We start from the raw sequence: 25,387 nt of genomic DNA, 5'->3' as shown, positions 1-25,387 counted from the left end.
GAAGGAAATATCATGCTTTATATATAGTTAATGCAAGTAGTGATAGTTGCAAAGTGGCTAGTTATTCAGGTGACTAAATACTACTAATTGATTAAGGTAAAACAGTTTTACATATCTCTCTGTTGTGAAAATAGACCTTGAATGCAGCATTTAATTTTAGTTATAAATCTGGCACTGTATTTATGAACTTAAAAAATCACAATTAATTAAAAGCTATTTTCTGGGGGCATCAAGTTAATGTGCTATGATACTTGAATGTAAACAAGTATGTACAGATTTTCTTGCTAAGTATCTGCATGAACTCATATCTGCAAGTCAAGTGAAATCCACACATTGGAAAATTGCCTCCTAATCTAGAATTTCCAAGAAGATTATTATGGTCAGAGGGAGGTGATGGACAACCAAGTAATTCAGTAACCAGGTAAGTACTTCTGACTTCCCAGGGAACCTCCCTCATGACATTTCTATTCTGCTTCCTCCTCACCCTCCCTTGTGGCATCATTAAGTGGCACTACTCTTGATTTACTCCAGTAAGCAACCTAAGGAAATGTGGCTTTTAGTGCCAAATTCACCTGGTTTAGGAATTGTCAACCAAGGTGATCCAGCTGACCTTAACTGATGTAAAAGCAACTGAAGCAAAAGGAGTTTCACAAGTTGAAGGAGGTGATCCTCAGCCTCTACTTGACCCTAGTGAGGTGACATCCAGACTGTTGTGTTCAATTCTGGTCTACACAGTTCAAGAAAGACAAGAAGACCCTGAAGAGACCACAGAAATGATTAGGAGTCTGGAACATTTCTCTCATGAGGAGAGACTGCAGGAGCTGTCCCTGTTTCTCAGTCTGGAGAAGACTGGGAGGGGATCTCATCAACACATACAAATATCTGAAAGGTAGGTTCCAGACTTTTTTCAGTGGTTCACAGTGACAGGATAAGGAGCAATAGCCATAAAGCAAAACACAAGAAGTTTCACCTCAACATGAGGAAGAACTTTGCACTGAGGGTGTCAGAGCACTGCAACTGCTGCCCAGGGAGGTTGTGGAATCTCCCTCTCTAGAGACATTCAAAACACACCTGGATGTGTTCCTGTGTAACCTGGTCTAGGTGACCTTGCCTTGGCAGGGGGGTTGGACTGGATGATCTCCAAAGGTCCCTTCTAACTCTAACTATTCTGTGATTCTGTGAGTCCAAATACTTAGGTCCCAAAATATATTCAGGGGAAGCCAGTTATATCCTACAAGGTTTGGCAACTGGAATATTCTCTGCAAGCTATAGCACAACAGCTCTCTATTCAGATACTTTATTCACAAGATAGGGACAATAAAATTGCTCATATCTGAAACAGGACAGTAAATAATCAGGTACTATAATTCAGAAACAAATGAAGATATGTCCTGAAATACAAAGGCTCGCATTTGGATTTTTTTCTCTCTGTGCACTGCTGCCACCAAGGAGCTTACAATATCTTATAAATACCTCTTAAAGAAGAAAAATAAAGGCATTATGAGGAAGTGTATATGATTACAAAGTCATTTTTACAGGCTTTGGAAACTATGTTTTAAAAAATATTGAAATACTAATACTAATAGTAATACTACTCCTAATAATAAATATATTTTTTTAGTCCTGGGAAGGTAAGGTTGCTGGATTTAGACTGTGAATGGTTTGAATATTTATAAATGCTTGTAAGAGTGAGGAATGATTATTGCTGCACATTGATAAAGAAGTCTCTTCTTCCTCAACAGGACTAATAGCATCTGCAGTGCTGAGACTCATAAAGCATTACTGTTGGCTTTTAAGATGATTCATAGGCCAATTTTAACAGAGAGAGGTATCTTAGCATAGCATTGGGAGTCAGAAGTTCTTCCCTTCTGATCTGGGCTCTGATACAAAATTTTCTTTATAGCCTTGGGCTGTTCACTTAATCTTTCTGCCTCATACTCCACATCTGTGAAATATGTAGTTACCATATTCACCTAACAGTAAAGAAAGGTCATTGTTTCTCTTCTCCAAAAATATTTTCCTTAGGCCATACTTCACCTCAAAGTCACATGAGGACTGAAAGTTATCCTGTTCAAGTATCCTTGAACCTTTGGGACTGGGTTAAACTTTGTCTGTGCCTGATGCTACGTAATTTGTCTCCACAGAAATATCTGCTGTCAAACTCAGAACCTGAACCCTGGATACACAGGCTATCTGACCATAGCACAGGCCAGAGTACAGATAATGCGAATGCTCAGTGACTTTCTGCTTGAGGGTGGAAGGAAGAGTCCACTTAAAATATGTATTGATGGAGTACTTGCAGTTGGGAAGATAACTTTATTGCCTGTGTAGCAAATATCTAGGGTAGGATTTTATTAAAAAAAAAAAAAAATTTAAAAAGTAGGCAATTCCCACTTTGACCCACAAAAGGATCTCTTTCTACTCTTTTACTTTGAAGCCATGAGTACTACTGTTGCTTTAGTCCTGCAGAAAACTCTGCAGCATGCTAATTCAGATAACATCCAATTTGCTTTACATCCATAGCCTAGAAACACATTGTACCAAAGAAATAAGTTTTTCTTTTCTTTCAAAATGGAAATAATATTAAATGATAGCTCCACAGCCCAGAGGAGTGTTCTACCAAAAAAAAGGATTTCTTTTTCCTTTTAAAATAGTAGCAATATTAAAAGGATATTTATGAAGAGTCTAGGATTTTTTCTCAGTGTTTTTTAACCCTTAAATATTCCATTCTATTCTTTGAAAGTCTAGTGTTCTCATTTACTGTAGAAGTTGTATTATGGTACCACAGATTACTATTATTAACACTAGACTCCTCTTGTGGGGTGTTAAACAACACCATTGGGAACCTGGCAATAAGAAAGATACATAAAGAAAAATTATCTAAACCAACAAACAGTGAGGACTAGAGATGTTTCCCTGAGCAGCTGGGAAGTCCTATACAGAACTTTCCCTGCTGTCTCCCAAACATGGTATCCCAAGTACATCAGGAAAAAAAGAGGAATTGCCAGAAAATCACACCCTTCTCTTCCTCTGCACTGACTAATGATACCAACCAAACCAAAGGATTTAGACCACTGTAAAAGAGGTGCAGCTGTGATCTCTCCTCCTAAATTAACACCACCATTTCATCTTGCTGCAGTGTTTCAGTATCTTTTTTTCTCATTAAATGAGTCATGCAGCATGTCACTACTACTCAGTAGAAGAGCTGCAAATGAGAACTTGAGTCTTATATTCTACAGATGTGTTTCATGATAAAACTGCTCTCAAAGTCTGTGCATACAACAATCTGCTGAGGAAACTGAGGAGCTAAGGAGGGAGCCTGTGACCGCCAGACTTTCTGTAACCATCCAGCCAGTAAAAGCAACATAAAGCCTTTGTTTAGAGTGATGAACTTCTAACTCTTTCATGGAACTGCAGGATCTAACTCAGAGTAAATATAAGTTTTTCTAGTAGATTTAAATTGGTTTCTCTGAGCTTTATATATTTATAGAAGAAACATGTGGTACTTTCAACATGCTTTATTTTTTTCTATTTTTATTCAAAATCTAATCTAAAAATAATTTCTGGGATTCTCCTTGATTCAATTTCTTGAGTAAAGTTTACTTTTACTGGTTGACAATCCAGTATTTCTAATGTATACTGTTGCCATCTAGTGTCAAAAACCCAACAGTGTATTTAATATTCAATTTCCCATTTTTTAGGAGAACAAGCACATATTTGTATGTCTCTACTAATCTTTAAATTAGTTTGATTTTCTTATTTTCTCCTTATCAACCATTTGTGATAAAGGCCACCCAACTCTTACCATGTCTACTGCATATCTTTTCCAAGGTCAGCTAGCAGGGATCTGTGCTTTAACTTCAGTTTTGTTGGGCTACCTAGGCATGATACAGTACTTGGGAACTATGGTGGGAACAGAAATTCGTTCCCAAAAGCTGCAAGGAATTTGGGATGTCCTGCAGGAGGATGAAAGGTGATCCCTGACGGAAAGAATCTCATCTAACTAGACGTATTTACAGTATACACATTTACCTTTAAAGTTCCCTCCACAGTCATTGGAAAGACACTGGTACTTTCAGGGAGGAATTCATCTCATCCTAAAGCAGAAGATTAAAAGAGGTCACATTATTGTTGTGCTTTAAAATTGCCTGCTTCTCTGTGGTCTGAAACTCTATAGCCAGCATCAGGTAGCAAATTCAAGTGAACACTTCTAAACTACAGATGACTAAAGGCAGATGAGATGATTCTTACTTTATCTCACTCTCATAAGGTCTGGAAAGAATTTACTAGCTGTCTAAATTTGGACCTGAGCCTGTCTTTTAAATAGCCCTGTTTGAATATTCCTCACAAGTAGTAATGAGATTTTCAAGTTATGTGCTTTTTGTCACTGATGGCAGCTAGTATCCTTTAAATCTTTTCTAATCATTTCAAGAGAGGTCGATGGAACACTGGAGAAAGAAGGAGAATTTGATTACATAATTGATTAAAGTGAAGATACAGCAAAGCTGCCAAGACAATCTCTTTAGACCTGGAAACCCAAAGCACAGTGCAACCCAATAATTCATCATCATGGCAAGTAACTGAAGAATGGGGATCCAGTTGTGGTATTTTCCTGTAATATTTAGAAAGACAGAAGGAGGTTTTTTTGTTTCAGTTTTCTTTCAAGGCAACAGTTTTAATAGAATTGAACTTACATTAAAAGACAAATTTTGGCTTGTCCTAGTCCACTGGAGTCTTGCCACTGATTTCATTGAGATCCGGACTGCATTCTCAGCACTGCTGCTGCCCACTCTAACAAGTAGCTAAGACCTATGGAGCACAGCAACTCATGAAGGAGCATATGAGGTGAAAGTTTCAGTCAAAAGATAGTCTTGGAAAGTCTAAGATTCAAGAAATGTGCAACTTTTTCCTCTCTTTTCTGTCAAGTGTTCCTGTCTGACTATTAAATGTACACTCCCAGAACTCATAATTCCTGTGACTCTCCCCACATGTGTTTAAACTTCTGTTAACGCAGTTAGCTCTGCTTCCATATGGCACAGCAGTGCCACTTGGTTGCTGTGATTAACTCTAAGCATTGGCTGGGAAGGTAAATGAAAAAAAGGCATGCTTTCTGCTGAAGCAATTTGCCAGGGAAGTACTGCAAGCCATATGTTTCCCTACCTTCTTCCAAATATTTGTGCTGATGTTGCTAGAAGGCGATGTCATCCAAGGAAAAGGAGATGCATGATAGATCGTGCTGTGATAGATTACTGAAAGCATACAGCACTTGCCTAATGCATTTTTAGCCTCTAAATTCAGTGCTTTACAACTGCTGATGCTGCTGCCACTAGAATTCATCAGATTATTCCTCCCACCAGCAGGACTTCTGCTTTGTGGGGTCAATTACTTTCTTGATAGTGTTGGAAGCTGTGAAGGTTTTGCGCTCTATCTCCTGCTGGACATTATGCTCAAAGTATGGACATGCTACGTAAAATTGTAAAAAATAATAATAAATCAGATCAGTGGTAGGCACTGCATTAAATTAAATGTGTGTCCTCAAGTAAGGTTAAATCATTTCAAATTGATTTTAATTCAGTAATTTTTCCAGCATTAAAACAAAATTAATTCCCCAGACAGGCACAGACTTATCTGAAAAACAACAGCATCTTGGGGCCAGTCCTTACTGACAAATTCTGGCTCAAGTTACTGAGCCCAGTTCACCTCACAGACAACCTCTGCAGCACCACTTTATTACTGCCATAGGACTAATGCTCCCTAAACCAGGCATAACAAGCATGGAAGTGACCACCAAAGGAATAAGCGCTCAAAGTAGTAGTTACATCCAGATGAAACTTCATCTGTCACTATAGTAACTCAAACTAGTCCAGCTTTAAGGGCTAAAAAACCACTTTTCCCTGATCCTCTTATCTCTACTATGCCAAAAAAACATTTTGTACAGATCCCAGTTCTGCAGCTGAAAGATCTAGCATCAAAGTTATAAATTACTCTCATTTTTTATTTAATTAAATGAATAAAATGTAACCATGCTATAAAATAGACACACAAAAATAGTACATGCCATGAATTTACATTTTAGAACTGTCAGCAAATTCAATCAGGAAATTGTCTCCTCAATATAAATGAACACAGGAAAGCGATTAACTGTTTTTAATTTAGCAACAACAAATTGTAATATGCTTCAGAGAGGTAAATCAGAATTATGTCCTAACTTTAATAATCTATAGGCAGCTGCTCTGTCCTCCCAAAGCTGAAGAATTAATGTAAGACTACAGGTTAACAGCAGCAATTACTAGAACAATCATAAATATGTTCTTTTAAGCATATTGATTCAAATGGAATGGATGCCAAAGAACAGAATTCTACAGGGTGGAATTCTGCTGCCATTACCTAGACAAAACTCCTTTCAGCATCACACTTTTCACAACTGGTGACATGACAGAACTGGACATTTATAAAAGTCATAGAATATGAAAGAAGTGACTGGACTGTCTTTAAACAAATTAGCTGCATCTTTAAACAGATTGGCTACACCATTACTGCCATTTACAGAGTGGTCTAAATTCCAGTTCATCCCAAAGATGTACTGCTAGTGATGAGGAGTGACTGTTGACCTCCCCACTCCATTGCAGTGTGGATGCACTCATCAGGTACCAGTTTGTTTTCTCAAAGGGCATACAGGATGATCTAGATGTCAAACACCATCAAAAGAGCTGAGAATGGCCATAGTGTGAGGAGTCCATGGCACCCTTTCTATCAGGTCAGAGCTGTGCAGAACAGAAGCTTCCACAGAAGCCATAAAGTAACTGGAGGAGATGGGCCCCAGCCCACAGCTCTCTCTGTGGGGACACAAGTCCTCTGGTGGGACTTCTACTGTTCAAGTCAAAGTAGAAAGAAAGGAGCAGAAGAAATGGAAGGAAAAAAGAGACACAATGAAATGTGGTTCCTGTTCTGTTCTCAGGGTTTTAAAGACATTTAGTCATCCTTTTGGTAAGGAAAGGCAATCATTGCTGAAGTTAATGTTATGCTCATTTAACCAGGGTGCTTGCAGGAGAATAACATCAAGAATCAGGTGATTCTTGAATCTAGCTCATGGGATAATTGTACACCTAGTTATGTAATGTCTACCTAACTAGCATTTCCAATGCTACCAGCAAGACTATTCACATTGTTTATTGGTATTTGCTAGCATAAATTCCTAACTTGAAAGGCACATTGATCAATTCCTGCTGTTTCTCTAGTCTAATATGTGTGTTAATGAGGCAGTTTTATCTTAATAGGTTGCAAAAATGATTTAATTCTTTGCATATTGCTTGTGTTCAAATAATACTTGAATTAAGTCTATGTGTCTTCCAGGCCTACGAGCTTCTGAAAATGCCTGTTTAGTTTAATGGCAATCCTCCTTTTTCTATAAAATACAAGAGTAAAAAAAATTTCCTATCCACAAAGCCTTTGACTGTTTTGTAAAGGTTCCTATCTACATCCACAGATTTTATGTTTAAGATATCTATTATCATAATATCATAATAAAAATTTCCAAATAACATATGAAGAAATGTGCACTCAGAATTAATAGTTCTAAACTTCTCTGGGAACTGGTTAGATGGACTGCCACAGAGTTCTGCTCTGTGTAATAGAGTGGTCCCAAGAACTATGCAGAAACCTATCTGTGAGTGAATAAAATGCTGCTTTTGTTTTTTCCTTAGCAGGGAATAAACAAAACACCAGGAAAACAAACCTGAAACTTGCCCAGCTTTTTTCATGACTGTTCTTTGTGCTGAACTGGCACTGAATTTAACTATAAAGAATTGTAGTAGAATTGTAGTTGTATAATATGCAGTTGCTTTTCTTACATATAAACAAGCCTGAATCATTTCCTGTGAAATAAAGGTCAAAATCCTCTTTGACTCCCTTGGGACTTGAGTGGCACTTGAGGCTGTCATACAAAGTGGTACACATATCAATACAGTAAGCAGAGATCAAATGCAGAAATTTCAACCCATAGAGATTACTGGACAAACTCATCACCTTCTCCCCACTCCTCCCCAGGCCCTCCCCAAATGGATTCTTTAGTAGGAAATGTGAATTTAGGGATTATAATTACATGGTGAGCAAGGCGATGGATAATAATCATGAAAGTATATTGTGCTCCCATTTCACAAAATATATTGCTTTCCTCTGTTTAGTGCTTCCAAAGGGAACTCTTTACTATCACAGTGGATTACAAATCATGAGGACTGCTAATGATGAGGTGTAGAATTACCAACCATATACTAATATCTGATAGACTTTTGAGGAGTTAAATTAGCCGAAAATATACGATATATGAAGCATATATTATACAGTAACCTCTATAACTGTCAACCATCAGGTTTTTGTTTTGTTCATTAGAATCACCTATATTTGCATTTTTCCAAGAAAAGATAAAATTATTGTGAAGCAAACACTCCAATACCTTACCAACTAAAGATTTTGACAGTCTGCTTGCTGTTTCATCTCTGGGTCAGATTGATAGTCCATTGATGCCACTCTCATTCAGAAGAAGTGTAAATTACTCTATTGAAAACAAAGAGCATTATGTTATTTATAACCAAAATTTATTTCTCAAAAAAAGTCTAATATGCAAGCTTACATGTACACAAAGGCTAGATAATAACACTAATTTCCAGTTCCTGGAGATGGTGCCTTTTTAGATATGTTGAAAATTGTTCAAATGTAGTAAATGGGAACTGAAACTTACTAAAACCTCAATTAACTAAATGTTCAGTTCAACATGCACAAATCTATCAGAGAAAGACTTGCAGTAAGAGTGGAAGATTTTCCAGTTCTGAAAAATAACATAGGTATGTGTATAGTATGAAAAGTGTAAGAAACTGGTTAGCTTCTTTTAGAAATTTCTGTGGAGTCTGCTTTGCCAGTGGAAAGACACTTTGACTTTAAGAGACTTTAATCACAGTTTTGATTGTACTAGACTTTTCTTTTTCCTTCCTATGCATTTGCAGTTTGCTTCAGAAAACAAACCAGAAGCAGGACATTTTGTAAGCCAGAACTACAGTTCTTTGATACCACTGGGCTAAAGTGCAGTAGCTGAGTGTAACTTGAATTACTAATGTTGAGAATCTGCATCCCATTTCATGATTCCAAGCCCACCTGAGGTGAAACACCATGAAGCTTCTCACTCAAACCCCCTTCCCTTCCCTTCCCGCACCTTCCCTTCCCTTCCCGCACCTTCCCTTCCCTAGCTGAAACCAGGACAAAATTGTGTTTGTTAGTTTCCATTACAATTGTGATAAATCAGAAAGCCTGATTCTGTTCTCCCACTTCCATAAACCACAACATGAATTCACTGACACAATTATTATTTACAGGTGCTTCATTAGGTACAAGCAAAACCTAAGTTAACTTCAGGGCTGAGGTTTTTTTTTTTAATTTCAACATGATTTATTCTTTATTTCCTCACTGGTCAGCTTTATTATAATAACACTGCTGTTATATAAGATTCAACTTTTGCTGCTGAGATAAAGACTGTTACTGATAGTCCTAGTAATTATGTTTGGGTTTATGCTATTCCATTAAACCATGTATATCATAGGCATACCAAAACGGGAGTGAAGTACCACATGGACAGATGTTTTAATTACAAGTAGATATACAAAAGAAAGTCTGTAGAGAATTTCATTCTGTTTCAGACCACTTCTCCAAGGTCATTTTTAAGTCTTGGTGCATCTTTCCACATTCTTAGAGATCTTGCCAATTTCCTACCATCTACCAGCTTAACATGCATACACTTAATTCTGTATTCCAGCTCACTACAGAGGTCATATTAGTATTGGATCTTTCAACCAGAAATTAAAGTTAAATTTTCAAATTATAATTGATAGGCTTATTTTTCATTTTTTAAGACTAGACACAGTATTTGCTCTTTTGCAGTTCTGTCACATTTCTCCAATCATCTATATGTTTTCTATATAAATGCTAGTATCTTTAAGATTGCTTACTGGCTATGTAACTCAATTTATCAGGACCAGCCAAACTAATAAATATCTAATTTCTCTAAACATTCTAGCTATCTTTCTTTTTCAAGCTCTATTTTTCTCTCTTTGTCTTTGAAAACTTACCCTTTTCAACTAGCAGTTCTGTTAGCTATCTCCTACAGCTGAGCATTTTAGCAAACACCAGTGCATATCATTTTGTAGAATAGAAGACTAATAGTTTGCTTTTTTCCTTACCCTTCTAGGTACATCTACTAGTTTGCATTCAGTTCCCTGCAGTAAGATTCAACTATATCATATATACTGATTAAGCTTCCCTTACTATACTGATGAAACTTCTCTGTAAAATTAGATTTCTTTAATCCAATTCTTCCTATGAGAAAAGCTGACAGAAACAAGAGAGAAAAAGAACCTCCCTCCTTCAACAATTAGATATCTTCTCATTTACACATTAATTTTATATCTATTTTAATTATTACAACATTGTCTTCAGTTTTGATCCATTTTTTCCTTGAGTTCTATGTCCCCAGCTTTTGCTGCAGAAATTACTTTCTCTTAGGTTTGAAACCACTAATCCAAACCAATTTACAGGTTCTATGGATGCATACAAATATGGTGAAAACAGATGGTAACTTACCAATATAGAAAGTCTGCTTCTAAAAATTGGTGTTTTTGTCTGATTAAAGGTTTCAAGAAGGGTTAGAAACCTCACGCCATCCTTCATTACCATAAAGGCAATGAACCTTATTTTGATGAGTAATTCCTTACCAGTTTCTATATCTTGGACTGCCATGAAATTCCACCCCACGCTGCAGATTTCTAAACTAATTTATTTTCTTTCCTAGTTACGTTTCTCTAAAACAGGCAAAGCACATATTTCTTGAAAGACAAACATTTCTTTTCCGAACCTTAGTTTTGACCTCACATTTCCCCCATCAGAGATGAGGTAGTTGCAGTATCCAACCTGCCATTGATCAAATGGTGTAATTTCTGTTTGTGTCCCAGGGCTTTCAATTAAAGATTTATCTCAAGATATGGTACATGCTCTTTTTCAGATTGTTTCTCTGGAGTTATCTAAAGTCATGTTTTTTACTGCCACACAGAAAGCTCTTCTGTTTCTCCCTTAATGTTATTTCACAGCAAAGTGGTTTTTTCACAGAGTAATTATTGGTTTTCAAAATTCTTTTCCCTCTGCTGTAGAGTGTTTGTTCCAACCAAAGTAAATCTGGTTTTACATTCAACAGTGAATTATTATAAAATACATCTTCAATATTAAAATTCTGCAACCAACATTGATTTGCAAATCTGCTGAAGACAATTACTTTTCTGAGTGTAACCATTAATAACCTACTGTATATCTGTGAATCGTTTTTCCCTACAAAGCTCTAATAAGATGTTTCTGTTCATCAATTTTTTCCATTCCCCATGCTCTTTGGAGAGCAGTTTATCTGATGATATTACATCCCTGTGGACTGGGGAGTTGAGAGGGGTGCTGGGGTGATAAGGCAGGGGCCTTGCCTGTCAGAGTCTCTCTGCATAAGGCAAGTCAATGGTGGCTAGGTTCAAGAAACAGTCTATATCAAGGGCAAGGCAGCTTCAGGCAGCTCCAAGGTCAAGCTGGGAAACCAATCTGCCAGTCTAGGTAGGAGCCCAGCTCAGCAGGCTACATGGACAAGCCAGTCTGCTTGCCCTGGCACTGTCATCAGCCTCTCTCCGATGTTCCCAGGAGGAAAGGGGCTGCCCTGGGCTGCACCACTGCTGAGCTGAACCTCAGCAGCCAAGCCTTTGGGAAGGGAGATGTTGTCTTATGCATCTACAGTTTCCCTAATACACTTAATTATTTATCCTCTCACACTGAGGAGGGCAATAAACCTGATGAAGGAAGAGTGGTAGCATTACCTCATTTTGGCAGTATTCATGAGAAGTATTTAAGAAAAAATTATGCCAGCCACAAAGAAATTTCTGAAGATCTGTGTAATACACTGAAAAACACACATTAAGTAATATCTGGGATAATGAGGCTTTTCTCCAAATTTTGATTAATTTTTTTTTTACAGGTTGGTAGTTTTTTCCAGAAAAATTAAACTATAAGCAGCTGTCTCCTTGAGAAAAGGCCAATTGCTTGGATTACATGTTCTTCTCCATTTTTGTTTTACTTATTAGTTTTGTGTTCATTATTGTCATGAGTTTCCTTCTTCTTTCTAACGATTTTATTTCTCCTGCATCCCTTTCCTGTGTCTTTTTGTTAGCATTAAATGTTGCTAAGTAACTGAACCAGGCTGCAGTATTATTTGGCAGAACTATTCTATTTTTTGAAATATGTATAGAGATTACTCAGCAAAATGAAAACTACTCTCCCAAAGGAAAGAAGGACATTTGTATCTACCACAACCTTCATATTCAAACAATTTCTAAGAAAAAATTTGAAGTGATTCCTATAAACATATTATCTATAAACATAAACACATATAAATATTCCTACAATGCTTATTTTCAGACTAAGCAGTTAAGGAAATATGAATCTTAATGAAAAGATGCTTTATGTGCTCCATTAAGTTATCCTAAGCCACACCAAACAACATTTGTTTCGCTTTTATTAACATGTCTTAGATCTTACAAGAAATTGTAATATTAAAGTAAAATAGCTTGGCTTTCCTTCAGTGTAAGCTCATTTAAAGAGTTCACCTTCACTGTTGATTATTAAAAAGAAATCATAATTTAAGTGATTTGATGGCAAAAAATGGGAAAGATGGAATTCACCATTTTATTAAGGTCTCCTAATTTCATGTTAATGTGGCAATGATATAGTGTCTCATCTACATGGACCTGCAATCAGTAAGGGTAACTATCTGAATTGCAAAACCCATCTGGGTTTAATGAAATTTTAACTTTAAAATCTCTCTGTAACAATCTAAAGCACTAACAGCCACACTTCAGATCAGTTTGTTCAATTTCCACTGTGAAGGTTTAAACTGCTTTAGTATTAAATAAAACATAATAGAAGGCTGTGACACCAGAATAAGAAAATTACCATACAACTTTATAAAGAATATCTGAAATGGTGTCAATCAATATTAAATTATTCAAGAACTGCTTGAGCTGCTCCATGTTGATCAGAATAGTCTTAAAGGCTTCCACATTCCATTAAGTTATTTTTCATCTTGAACCCCACCTAAAGTGAACAACATGTTATTTTCTGTATACTTTTAACACAGACATGCACTAAACATAAAAAAAAAAATATTTTAAAATAAATTTCTGAGTCTTCAATTAGATTTTTATAGGTCAGAGCATGGTCTCTCAAGATAGCACCAATACTTAACATGGGAAATACCTTTAAATTTATTCATTTGAAAATTTGTCATATTTTGTTACAAAAAGGCATATGGAAAGGTATCGTAAACATTAAATAGTAGAATTACTTCACAAACACTATACAGCAAAATTACTTCGTTTTTGAAGTACAGAGTGAGAAATTTACACTTGCAACAGAGGATGGCTCAGTAGTAACTCTGGGCAATAACCACTTTGCATCTGCTTGTTGAACAGTCACAAGATTTTTAGACACTTGGAATGGAACCACATATACATAAAGTCTTGTAATAAGTGGCTCTTTACTAAAAAATAAATTAAAAATCACATTCTTCCAGCTCTCTCTATTGTATAATTAATATAAATATGCTGAAGCCAGCAGGTGAAATATTATAATAGCTGAGCATGAGTAGCAGCAAATATGCAGGAAAGAGAGCTGTCACAGAAAACCCAATTACTTCTGTACCTCAGCTATTAATAACTTTATTAAATTTGAAGCACAAGTCAAAGAGTGTGACCTCCTAAACAGGGAAGACACAGTTGTCCTTGTCCTTCTGGGACCCATACTAGAAAAAAAGAAAAAAGCTAGAAGCATCATATGACTTCCTCTGTTTCTTCCTTCCCTATTGTATCCTCCCTAAAGTGTGAGGTATTCAGCTGGGCTTGACGCCAGCAGATGCGACCAGCAGGTTGAGGGGGTGACTCTGCCCCTCTGCTCTGCTCTCATGGAGCCCTTCCCGGAGTGCTGCACCCAGCTCTGGGGACAGAAACAGGCCATGAAGATGCTCAGAGAGCTGGAGCATCCCTCCCACAAAGACTGGCAAAGAGAGCAGGGCCTATTTGGTGGAGAGAAGGCTCCAGGGAGACCTTCTACAGCTTCCAGTAATGAAGAAGGGCTACAAAAACAAAAACCAAACAATAAAAAAAAAAACAAAAACAAAAAAAAAACAAAAAAAAAAAAAAAAAAAAAAAAAAACAAACAAAACCACAGAGAGGCTTTTTACAAGGGTGTGAACTGATAGGAAAAGGGGGAATGGTTTTAAACTGTGTGAGAGCAGGTTTAGATTAGATACTAGGAGGCCATTCTTCCCTGCAAGGCAGGTGAGCTGCTGTCACAAGTTGCCAGAGAAGCTGTGGTCCCTCCACCCCTAGAAGATTCCAAGGCCTGGCTGGATGGAGCTTTAAGCAACCTGGTCTAGTGGAAGGTGTCCCCATGGCAGGGGGATTGCACATAAATGACCTTCAAAGATCGTTTAAATCCAAGCAATTCTATGATATTAGGAAGTGTGGTGCCCACCCCTCTTCTCTCTCACCCCCCCTCTTTAGCAGGGGAAAGAGAAAAATGAAAGAGCTCATGGTTCCAGACAATGACAGAGAGATTATCTACCAACCACCATCATATGTAAGCCAGAATCAACTTGGGGAAGATTAATTTAATTTGCTGTGGGTTAAAAATTGGGTATTTTTTAAAATAGCACTGTAAGAAACAGAAACAAAAATAAAAGCACCTTTTTGTCAACTCCCTCTTTTTTTCCCAGACTCAACACTCCGCTCTGTTCTTGACTTTTCTGTCACATCCTCTCCTCAAGTGTCACAGGGAGATGGGGAAACTGGGGTTGGGGTCCATTCATAACGCCTTGTCTGTGGCACTCCTTCCTTCTCATGCTACTCCAGCATGGAATTCCCCTCACTGGACAGTCTTCCACAAGCTGCTCCAATGCGAGTCCTTCCCAAAATGCTGAACTTTTTCAAGAAGTAATCTCCTGCTTACTGTCTTTCAGGTTTTAATGCTGCTTACTCCTCAGTAAAACCCAGCTTGCCCTGAAGGAACTACCCCACCAGAGCCATGAGGTAACTCAGTACTCATTGAATGTCATCCACCACAGGATACCTCAGAGACTGAAAATATAGAAGGATCCTAGAGACAAAAGGATTTCTGCCACATTATGAAGGAATTCTGTAGATCCAGATACCAAATAGAAAAAAAAAAAAAAAACCACCAAAATTTTTCATAGGATGGACATGGAGGTTGACATGTTCCAGGCAAAGTAGTGGTGTAGGACTTTTAATATTGGCTCACATAATTTTCCAGTGTGGGGCTGGGAAACTTCAAACAGGCAATGGCAGAGAAGAGTGGCCTACAGACTCTGGCTGTGCAAAGGCAGCCCCACACCACCTTTGCCATGGCTGTATTTGTGTCAGGATAATGGGTCACGCTGGTCATAGAAGAGAGGGGCACACCGGGGGGGGTCACACCGGGGGGTTCCTCAGGGGTTACAGAGGGTCACATCGGGGAGGGGGGGTCACACCGGGGGGGGGTCCCCAGGGGGTCACGCCCTCCCCGCCCCGCGCGCGCCACACGCCCCGCCCCCGCCGACCAAAACATTGGCACGTGCGCCCCGCGGGCGCCTGTCACGTGACTCGGCCGGCCCATCGCCGGGCGGAGATGGCCCCGCCCCGCCTCGCCAATGGCAGCGCGCGCTGCCGGGTAGCAACAAGCGCGGCGGGCGACGACCAATCAGCGCGCTGGGGGCGTGGCCAGCGCGGCCCATGGTACTTCCGGCAACAGCTCCAGGCCCGGGCCGAGCGCCGGGCGGGGAGCGGCGGGAGTGGCACCGTGAGAGGCACCGTGAGAGGCACCGTGAGGGGCACCGTGAGGGGCACCGTGAGGGGCACCGTGAGGGGCACCGTGAGGTGAGTGTGGCTCGGGCGGTAGCGGGGCCGGGGGAGCACCTATGGGGCCGTGTGTGTGAGCCCTCGCCGGTCCGGGGGGTTGGGGCTGAGCGTGGGCAGCCGTGGCGTGAGGGGTTTGGGGTTGCCTCTTAAGGGCATGTGGAGCTGAAAGAGTGTGGGACAAGGTGTTAAAAGTCAGAGTGGACAGATGGGTCTGGGGAAGGGGCTGGGGCGAGGCATGACGGGCAGCACTGAGGGGTCTGGAGGGATGTGGAGCCTGCCTGGACAAATGGGGGGTTGGGATCTCATAAGCTGTGTGAGGATGGGATCCACCATGGTTTCACTAGGGGCAAATCCCGCTTCACAGATCTGGTGGCTTTCTATGGTGGGATTTCAAGGTTGGTGGATGAGGTCATACAGGGTCACACTGTGACTGATGTAATTTGCCTGAATTTATGAAAAGCGTTTGACACTGTCCCACACAAATTTCCTGTCTCTCAGCTGGAGAGGTATGGATTTGACAGATGGACAGCTGGGCAGGTAAGGAACTGGCTGGACGGTCATCTTAAGAGAGTTGCAGTCAACAGCTCTGTGCCTAAGTGGAGATAAGTGACATTCATGAGGGGTCAGGATTTGGACTAGACTTGTTTAGCATCTTTCTTAGGGATATGGACAGTGGGATTGAGTGCCCCCCTCTGCAAGTTTTTGGATGGTGCCAAATTGTGGTGCAGTCAACAAGCTGGAGAAAAAAAGTACCGTCCAGGGGGACCTTGACAGGACAGAAATAGTGTGTGCAAATCTCATTAAAGTCAGCAAGGCCAAGTGCTGGGTCCTGCAGCTGGGTCATGGCAGTCCCAAGCATGAGTAAAGGATGGGTGGAGAATGGATTGAAAACAGCTTTGAGGAGGAGGACTCAAGGCTGTTGGTTGACAAGGAGTGCAACATGAGTCAGCAGTGTGCTGTTGCAGCCCAGAAAGCCAAAGGTGTTCTGGGCTGTACCTAAGGAAGTGTGGGGGCAGTGGGTCAAGGGAGGTGATTCTGCTCCTCTACTCTACTCTCCTCATATACCACCTGCAGTGTTGCATCCAGCTCTGCGATCCCCACCATAGGAAGGCTGTAAACGTGTTGGGGAGAGTCCAGAGGAGGGCTGGAGCACCTGTCCTGTGAACACAGGCTGAGAGAATTGGGATTGTTTAGCCAGGTGAAGAGAAGGCTTTGGGGAGACCAGTAGAGCAGTCTTCCAGTACTTTAAGGGAGGGCTACAAGAGAGCTGGAAAAGGACTTTTTACAAGGGCATGTAGTGACAGAACAAGTCAAAATGGCATCAAACTGAAAGAAAGTAGATTTAGGTTAAGTCTTAGTAAAAAGTCCTTTACTGTGAGAGTGATGAGGCACTGGCACAGGTTGCCCGGAAGAGTGGTGGATATCCTATCCTTTTTAGTGTTCATGGCTGGGTTGGATGGGACTCTGAGCAACCTGGTTTAGTGGAAGGTGTCACCCAGATTGGAACTGGGTGATCTTTAAGGTCCCTTCCAACCCAAACCATTCTGTGATAAAGACACCAGTATGAGGGGAGTAGTAAACAATGTGTTGTGGTTCATATTATTTCTAAGAAGCAGTAAAAGGATTGGAAAAGTGGATAGGCATGAATAAAATTAGTTGTGACTGGGGGAACGGATGTTGTAAATTTTGGAAAGGGCTCTTGTTAGGAGTAAAGCTGAGTTGTTAGTAGGAAGGGGACTTTAGTCAATCCAGAGGCCTAAGCAATGCACTTCATTTTGCATGCAATGCAGATTTTTAAATAAAGAAAAACTCATCTGGTTCACTCAACCTTTATTTCTTCTAGTTCTTTATACTGTTCTAACAAATATGTTGGGCAAATGCTGGTCAAGAGTGCAAATGTTTAAATAAATTCATAATGATGCTTACTGATGGGACCTAATATTTTTTAAGTTGAAAAAAAATGAGAAAATGCATATTTGTTAGGACCAAAGCTGTTGCAGTTATATATTAACATGTGTTTCAAATATCATAATGCTATCTTCCCTCTATAGCTTGCATTATAACTAAGGAGCATTATGTTTGCATGATGAATGGGAAGAAGAGAGCAAAAGCTGGCAAGGTTATAGTCTTCTAAGTGTAGAAAACTGTCTTGTTCAAACTCTTAATGTGTCAGAAGTGAATCTCACTTTTGAAAAATGGTAGCAGAACAGTGAGCAATATACCTGTGATGACCTGCATCTATTTGTAGTAATTTCTGAAGATGTCACAATGGACTTCGTTGCAGTCTCCTTTTGTCCTAGTGTCTGCTTAATAGGCTGGCATGGGAAGTGTCCTCAACAACAACCTAAAAAGATTTTTGGCAATGTTGAAATTTCTTTACTGAAATATCAATACACATTATACCATAAACTCAGTATTTGTAAGGATTAGAAAAAACAAAAGGAGCAACATTGATTTTGTGAGCTGTCATTCTCTTTAAAACCATTTGTTAGTCACATATAAAAATCAGTAATCTGTTTGATCATGGCAAAGCAGATTATACATTATATAATTGATATAATTTTGCATTTTTTGGTATCATTCTGTTCTTGTACTACCAGGATTCTTTTCCTTGTTTCCAAAGAACAAGGAAATCTACCTTGATCTAATAAATGCTGAAAGACCAGAAGAATGTGTTAGAGAATAAAAAAAATCTACTTAAACCACTGAATCTGTTTCTTAAAAGGATGCTCTACAGAAAACTTTTCTCAAGGTGTTTGTTTTTTTTTTTTAAGGCTAAAGAGAAAACTGAAATAGTGACAGGAACTTTTGGAACTTTTTAAAATCAATAATTGACAAAGAATCTCTTCTTGCTGCTTATAGAGAAACCATGCCATTTTTGGGCCAAGACTGGAGATCCCCTGGATGGAGATGGGTTAAAACAGAAGATGGATGGAAAAGATGTGAACCCTTTAGTCCTGCGCTTGAGGATGGGAATAATCAGCTGAATGATATCAGCCACACTGTGTAAGTTTAAAAAAAAACTGATTCTGCATGAATTAGTAGCAGGTGGGAAGGCAAAATTGACTTAATTTCCATTCAGATGGCAACTGTTTGTGGTAGCTGATGTCATCTGTATACAAATGCAGTCATGTGTTTTGTTAGTTAGCAGGCAGGAGACCCCTGTGGAGATTGTCTGTCTTTTGTCACTACTTTGAGTTACTTATTTGAGGCATCCAGATCCCTTCTTAGGCTATATGTCTTTCAAAATAATAAAGCAATAAAAACTTAAAAAACACAAACAAAGAAAAACAAACAAAAAAACCAACCCTGCCCCGCCAATGCCTGTCGAGTACTATTTAAAAGCAAAAGTGACTCTTATAAATTATAAAAAAACAATATGCCTGTACAACAGTCATATTGAACAGTTACCTGGAAGTGAATGAAGGCTTTCTGCTGAGTGGGTATTGGATTAGCTTGTGACAGCCATAAAATGCCTTTGCTCCAAATACACAATCAGTGGTAGCTTAATGCTCATTCTCTAACACATTATATGACTGTATTTGCTCCTGTAGGACAGGTGAAAACGAGAGTAGATAAATAAAGTAAGTAATACTTGTGCCAGATGCCCACAGACTGGTGCTATATAAATCGCTTTGTCAAAACAAATTTCTCCACAAAGAAGTAATTCTCAGGGATAGCATTCTTGGTCATGAATTCCAGCATAATGTGCTCATAATGAGGAAAGAAAACATTCAGTGTTTTGTTGTTAGTCCAGTAAATGATAACTCATGTGATTTAGAGAGGGGAATTTACTGGGAAGCTAGGACTTGCTGTTACACACCTGTGTTTTCTAAATTTGTGAAACAATCCTCATGGGAGTTACCAAGCAGTAAAGCATTATTATTAAGCTTAACGTACTGTATTCTTCATGCCTTTTTTTGTTTTGTGTTCATCTGTCAGTAATCTCATTTGGACTCCTTTATTCACAGTCTGGCCACTGTGGATACAAAACTTTGTCTGGAAGAATGTTCAGTAAGCCTCCAATATAAAAGTTGCCTTAAAAAAAAAAAAAAACTTTGGAAAAAATCTTCTCTCTTTCATATCTTTAATAATATACTTGGCAAATTAAGGGAAATCTAATAAGTATTTAGCAACTGTGCAAATTGCTTCAAAAACAAGTATCATGTAGGTTGCTTAATTAATACTGTTTGATAAGTATGAAAAGAATTATCAGTCCTTGTGAATACCAGTACAACTTCTGCTCGTAACTGTGTGTACCTATAAATGTATATATGTATTGTTTCCCCAGAGAGCAAGGTGAGGTGTTTTTATTGCTTCTTTGAGCAAAAATATTGAATTTTTTCTGGTTTTTTTTTTTTTTTTTCTCCTCAGTCTTGGAAGACCCTAGAATTGAACTCTTCTGGAGCCAAAAACTGTGGCTTTCATTTTTGATTCTTAATTTTTCTTTTGTCTATTCAATTAAAAATGTATGTTGTTCAAACTCAGACTAGAGAATTCAAGTTGGTACATCTTGGCATAGTAGCACTACTTTGGAGTAATTTCACTACACTTTTAACTTTGGATCTATGATTGTAACTTGAACTTTTTATATGCTGGTTAAGTTCTGCCACTGAACTGCAATTAGTGACTATTTTCACAATGTTATAGAACAGTTTAGGGTGGAAATGATCTCTGGGCATTATCTGGTTGAAACATACTCAAAGCAAGGCCAGCTGAGGTTGAGTTCTGCAGGACCTTGCCCTGTTCAGCTCTGTGCTTTTCCAGGAATGGAAGTTCTTCTCTGGGTTCCTGTTCTAAGTTCTCTTACTGTCAGTGTTATTTTTGTTGTTGTTGTGCTGGCCTATGTTGTGTCATTCCTCCCTGCCCTCCTCAGTCTAGTAAGAATTTCTCTTATCACAGGTTGCGTCCATTACCGCTCAACTTACTACTGCCCACCTCCTCCAACCTTACAGTCTCACTCCATCTTATTTATAGCTTCATATTAGAAACTGACAGCAATCAGATTTCCCTCCACCACCAGCTCTTAACACTGAGCAAGGTCAGTTCTCTTGCCCTTGTGCACCATGTGCTCCAGTACCTTGGTGACTCCCCACTGGAGTTCCAGTATGACAGTGTTTCACTCTATTGGGGAGCCCCAAACTAGGCACAGTGCTCCAGATGAGTACAATTCCAAATTAAGATGGATGTTTGCTTCTTTCAGTCTGCAGGATACAATTCTGATAGCTCAAGCCAGGGTGCAATTGGCTTAGCCCAACACAAGGGCACACTGCTGACCTGTTTTCAGCTACTTATACTTAAGACTCCTGGCTCCTTTCCTGCAAAACTGCTTCCTATCCAGTCTGCATCCAGCATATAACCAGGCTTGGGGTTCTTCTCTGTCATGGACAGGGCCTCACACTGTGGAACAGCAGTGAAGGTGTGTTCCTGGCTGGTTCTCTGTGCCATCTTATGCTATTTGGAAGTAATTATGGTCTATATTGAAGGTAACTCAGTTTAGGAGATTTGTTAACATGATGTAGCACTAGAAAAAGAATGAAACTTTATCAAGTGTTTCCTTGTAGAAGAAACATTTATTAAACAGTACAAAAATACCTATTTGTTTCTCTTTCAGTTGCCCTGTGAATAGAGATGGTGGTGTATGCCAGTCTGGGAGTTCTACCAGGGTTTTGTTAATTTAGATCCATTGTAAGGAATATTTTTTTTCACTAAAATATTCTGTAGGAATCTCTTCTGAAGGTAGTCCTTTAGTATTGTAGTTAAGGTAGTAGTTAGTTTTCCTTTATAAAGAAATAAATTCAAGCTATGTAATTCAATGAAAACCTTTCTAGTTTTGTTTCTATTCTCTTCTGTGAGAGAAAGTGTAGATGAAGTTGCTTGCCAAACTTTGTCCTTTACCCACTGCTAATACTTTCTCTTCCAAAATTGCAAAGATCTAATCACAAACAAATTCAGAAATAAACCTTTAAGACACATGTTCTTATTAAAATAAAGCTTCTAACTTTGCTTGGTTAGTCATCCAATGCCTTGGTGAATCCAGCTGCTGAACTAGTAAAATTGGTGGACCTAATGGTAAGCATGCTTGAACAAATATAATCACTTCTGTAGGAACAGTTTTAATTATTTGGCATAATGCTTGAATAGTTGCGCTTTAGATCTTTTTATGGAAACTAAGACAGAAAAAAAATGAGACCATCACTTCTGTGGGTCTTAGTTATTTGCATAAGAGTGTCTTGTGTTCCATTTGTGGAAATGTGACTTGTGCTGTGTGCATTCAAGCTCTGTGGTGTGAATGCTGGCCATGACTGCCTATAAATTCAAGCAAAGATTGACACTTGCAATGCTATGGCACTGTGTCCTTGAAGTTTGGTAGTGGAGAGAAGCTTGGTGAGGGTAGAACTGCTTTACAGAATTGTATGCAAGTACATTTCAATAGCCTGCAGCTTAAGATTTAAGCTGTCTTCTGTGTTCCTTTTGAGGTAAAAGAAAGAGAATTAGACAAATAAGATTTTCATGGTGGTGATACTTCTTTGTGTATTAGGTTCATATGAACTATTTGAGTTGGCAGGGTAGTCATTTCAATCTGCAGTGTCTCTTGTCTAATTCTGCAAGATACAGTGTTCACAAGAGTGATTTTGGCACTAGATGCAAGTCTTTTGATTTGAATCCATTAATAGATAACACTACAATATATTTGACAAATGACAAAATCATTTGGTACCTGCATTTAACTCAGGATTTTCCATAGTCAAGCTGTGAAAGTCACTTCTAAAATACTCTATGTGTCTCTGTATATAATTGCATGACTTGAGTGCCATGTGAAAAGAAGCAAGGGGGTTGAGGGAAAATAGTTTGAGCTCAGATAGCCCTGTCACATTTTCCATCCTTTTAAGTGTCGTACCCAAGAGGTTGTTTAAATACCGCTATGAAATTACTTTTTTTGGAAAAATTGAAATTGTTACATGATTTATCTAAGATATTATATTTCTAAGGACACCAGGTACTTTGCTTTTAAAAGCTTTAGAATAATTTTTTATGAAGTGCGTCATCAAGACAAGAGAGTAAGAATAGCTGTAAATTGGCAGTATTATGTAGGTATTTAAATCCTGCCAGGTGCACTCAAATATCACGTGCAGTATTATGATAAAAACATTAAATTAAGGCTTCTGTTACACCATATGGCACGTGCAGCACTTGATTTGGTTTCTCATATCTTAGCTTGGTGTTTGAGGGGGCAGAGGTTGCTTTTGGAACAGTAGAGCAGCTTTATTACTTGTCAAGAAGCTCTGCAGATTTCTGGAAGGATTGCTAGCAATCATTGTGTAACTGTTTCTGTCCCATTCTTCTGATTTCTGTGGGACCGTTGCTTTCCTTCACTGCTTTCAGACTAAAGGTTTGTCAAGAAGAATGGTGTTGTTTACAGATGAGTAGGGAAAGATTGTGTGCAAAGTGGGACAGAACATGAGGAAATAAAGCCTCATATCAGAAGATCCTCAGAGGTACCAGTCCAATTTGTCTTTTCTCTAAAGAGACTTAAGGAATTCCAGGAATGTCACAGGCAAATTTGAATGCTAGACAAAGGTGTTTGAAATAAGTCTTCTTCACAGTTCCTAATGTTTATTGACTCCTTAACCTGCTTTAGTTATTTATATGATATTTGAGGTAGTGTATCTTACGGGGTGTCAGGAGTGGGATTCAAATCACTTCAGGTATGTTACTGGTCTGAATTACTTTCTAGAGACACTTCGTTCCAGGAACAAAAGAAGGAATCTTTACATTTTAACCTTCATCTTCTAAGCAGCCCTTCAGGAATGTGGCTTCCCATCCTCTCCTAATTGCTTACCCCTTGATTGGTCAAGGGGAATGAGTGAGTTTCTGTGCTGCTTGGATTATGTTGCAGAATATCAGGACCTATCTCCCTAGTCCTGTATCTCTGTATCTGTTAGGATGATAAATCTCTAGGAGCTTTGGGCTCAATTTCTGGTTCTGTAGCAGCTCTTCAGATTCTGCCATAGCTTCTCACATGATATGGTGATGCAGCCAATGTGTTAAATAATAATTAAATTAATTTTAGTGAGTTTAGAGGTTTCCTATATGATAGCTTTGGCAGAAATAAAAAAAATCCAAACTGATGGATGGAATGTTGCATAATCAAATAACTTGTGTTGATGTTTAGCTTTTGTCTGTTGCTTTGCTTTTGTCTCTTGCTGGTTTCTTCCCTCTGAACTCTTTTGCTGTTTGACCAGATGTGATATTTGGCACTGTTGCATAGAATATTTAAGGTGTTGAGTCTTTATGCTCTGCTTTAAAAAATATTAAGGACTGGACTAAGGCCATCCCTTTGGATTGAGCACTATCTGAGTGCAGAGGTATGTTAGGTTTAAATCCTGGGGGGGAAAAAAAAGCTAAGATGAAACCAACTTTCTTTTTCTAAATCTTCTTGACTTGTGTATCTTTAAGCTGAGCTAGCATGTACTGATTAAAACAATTCAAAAGCCAAAAATATTTTTACAGTGTTTTTTAACAGATGGCTCAAATCTGAAAATTTTAACTCTGTAAGCTAGTAGCAATAGACTAAATGAATTTGGTTTTTGTCACTTAATGCCCAGATACAGGTTATTTTTGGAAAAAAGATTCCTTTCTTCAGTTTACAGTGTTCAGTTGTTTTAATCTGAAGTTTGAACCGGTAGTGGTAAATTTAGATTAAAAATAGTAATGAAAGTGAGGAGTTCCATATACAATTTTGTTGCCAAAGAGCAGTAATGTTGAAATAAGAGTCCCCCAGTTAAACTTCATTACCATGTATCCTTCATTATTCTTATCTGTTCAAGACAGTAGCCTTCATATGAGGTATCTTCCTTCTCAGTGTTAGAAAAGAGAACACCCTTTCTTATCTTTGCTGGTCCTTATAGTTAAAATACAAAAATGGAAAGAAAATTTTATGAAGCTGTGTAGATTTCCTTTAGCACAGACAGTTTTTTCATGCATATACTTCTTAGAAAGGTTAGCTTATTAAAAAATATTCTCAATAATTTGTATGTGTATTTTTTTGTATTCACACTATTTGTTCAATATACTACTTGGTATAGTCCTCAGTGTTGGGTTACACAGTTAACTGTCAGAAGTGACATAGGTGGAGTTGAGTCTCTCTGGCAGAAACACTCCACTTGGCTCTTGATGCTGCACAAATCATTGGTAGAACAGTGCCATGACACCTGTAGTATGTGCAGAGTTGTGAATCAAGAGTTTCTTAATAGAAAGACTTATTTTGCCCCAAAGGTGACAGTAGTAAGAGAGGTGTTGTTCTTTGCTGGCGTTTTGCCTATGCAAGGATGTGCTATAATTCTTCACAAACTTTTTACTTGTGTACTGCACACAAGTTAAGGCTTGGTCCACTTCAAAAAATGGAT

At 38.7% G+C, this 25,387-nt stretch overlaps 1 protein-coding gene across 12 annotated transcripts in view; it reads left to right on the top strand.

Moving 5' to 3' along the window:
• The first annotated feature begins 15,879 nt into the window (after nt 1–15,879).
• The window catches only part of FBXO25 (F-box protein 25), a 34,128-nt gene continuing 24,620 nt past the window's right edge, over nt 15,880–25,387 (top strand). For 5 of the 12 annotated variants that reach the window (XM_033513045.1, XM_033513047.1, XM_033513046.1 and 2 more), the window contains exons 1-2: nt 16,494–16,514; nt 18,840–18,983. In XM_033513045.1, coding sequence (XP_033368936.1) covers nt 18,847–18,983 — 137 coding nt within the window. In that variant the 5' untranslated portion in view covers nt 16,494–16,514; nt 18,840–18,846. Of the gene's footprint in view, nt 15,996–16,432; nt 16,515–18,839; nt 18,984–25,387 lie in introns of those variants that run through there. The other 7 variants (XM_015622298.2, XM_015622297.2, XM_015622295.3 and 4 more) reach the window with 6 other exon arrangements.

This window comes from Parus major, chromosome 3 (assembly GCF_001522545.3).
Source record: "Parus major isolate Abel chromosome 3, Parus_major1.1, whole genome shotgun sequence".
Lineage (NCBI taxonomy): Eukaryota > Metazoa > Chordata > Aves > Passeriformes > Paridae > Parus > Parus major.
The sequence above is the reverse complement of the archived record's forward strand: the minus strand, read 5'-3'. Positions and strand labels throughout refer to the sequence as shown.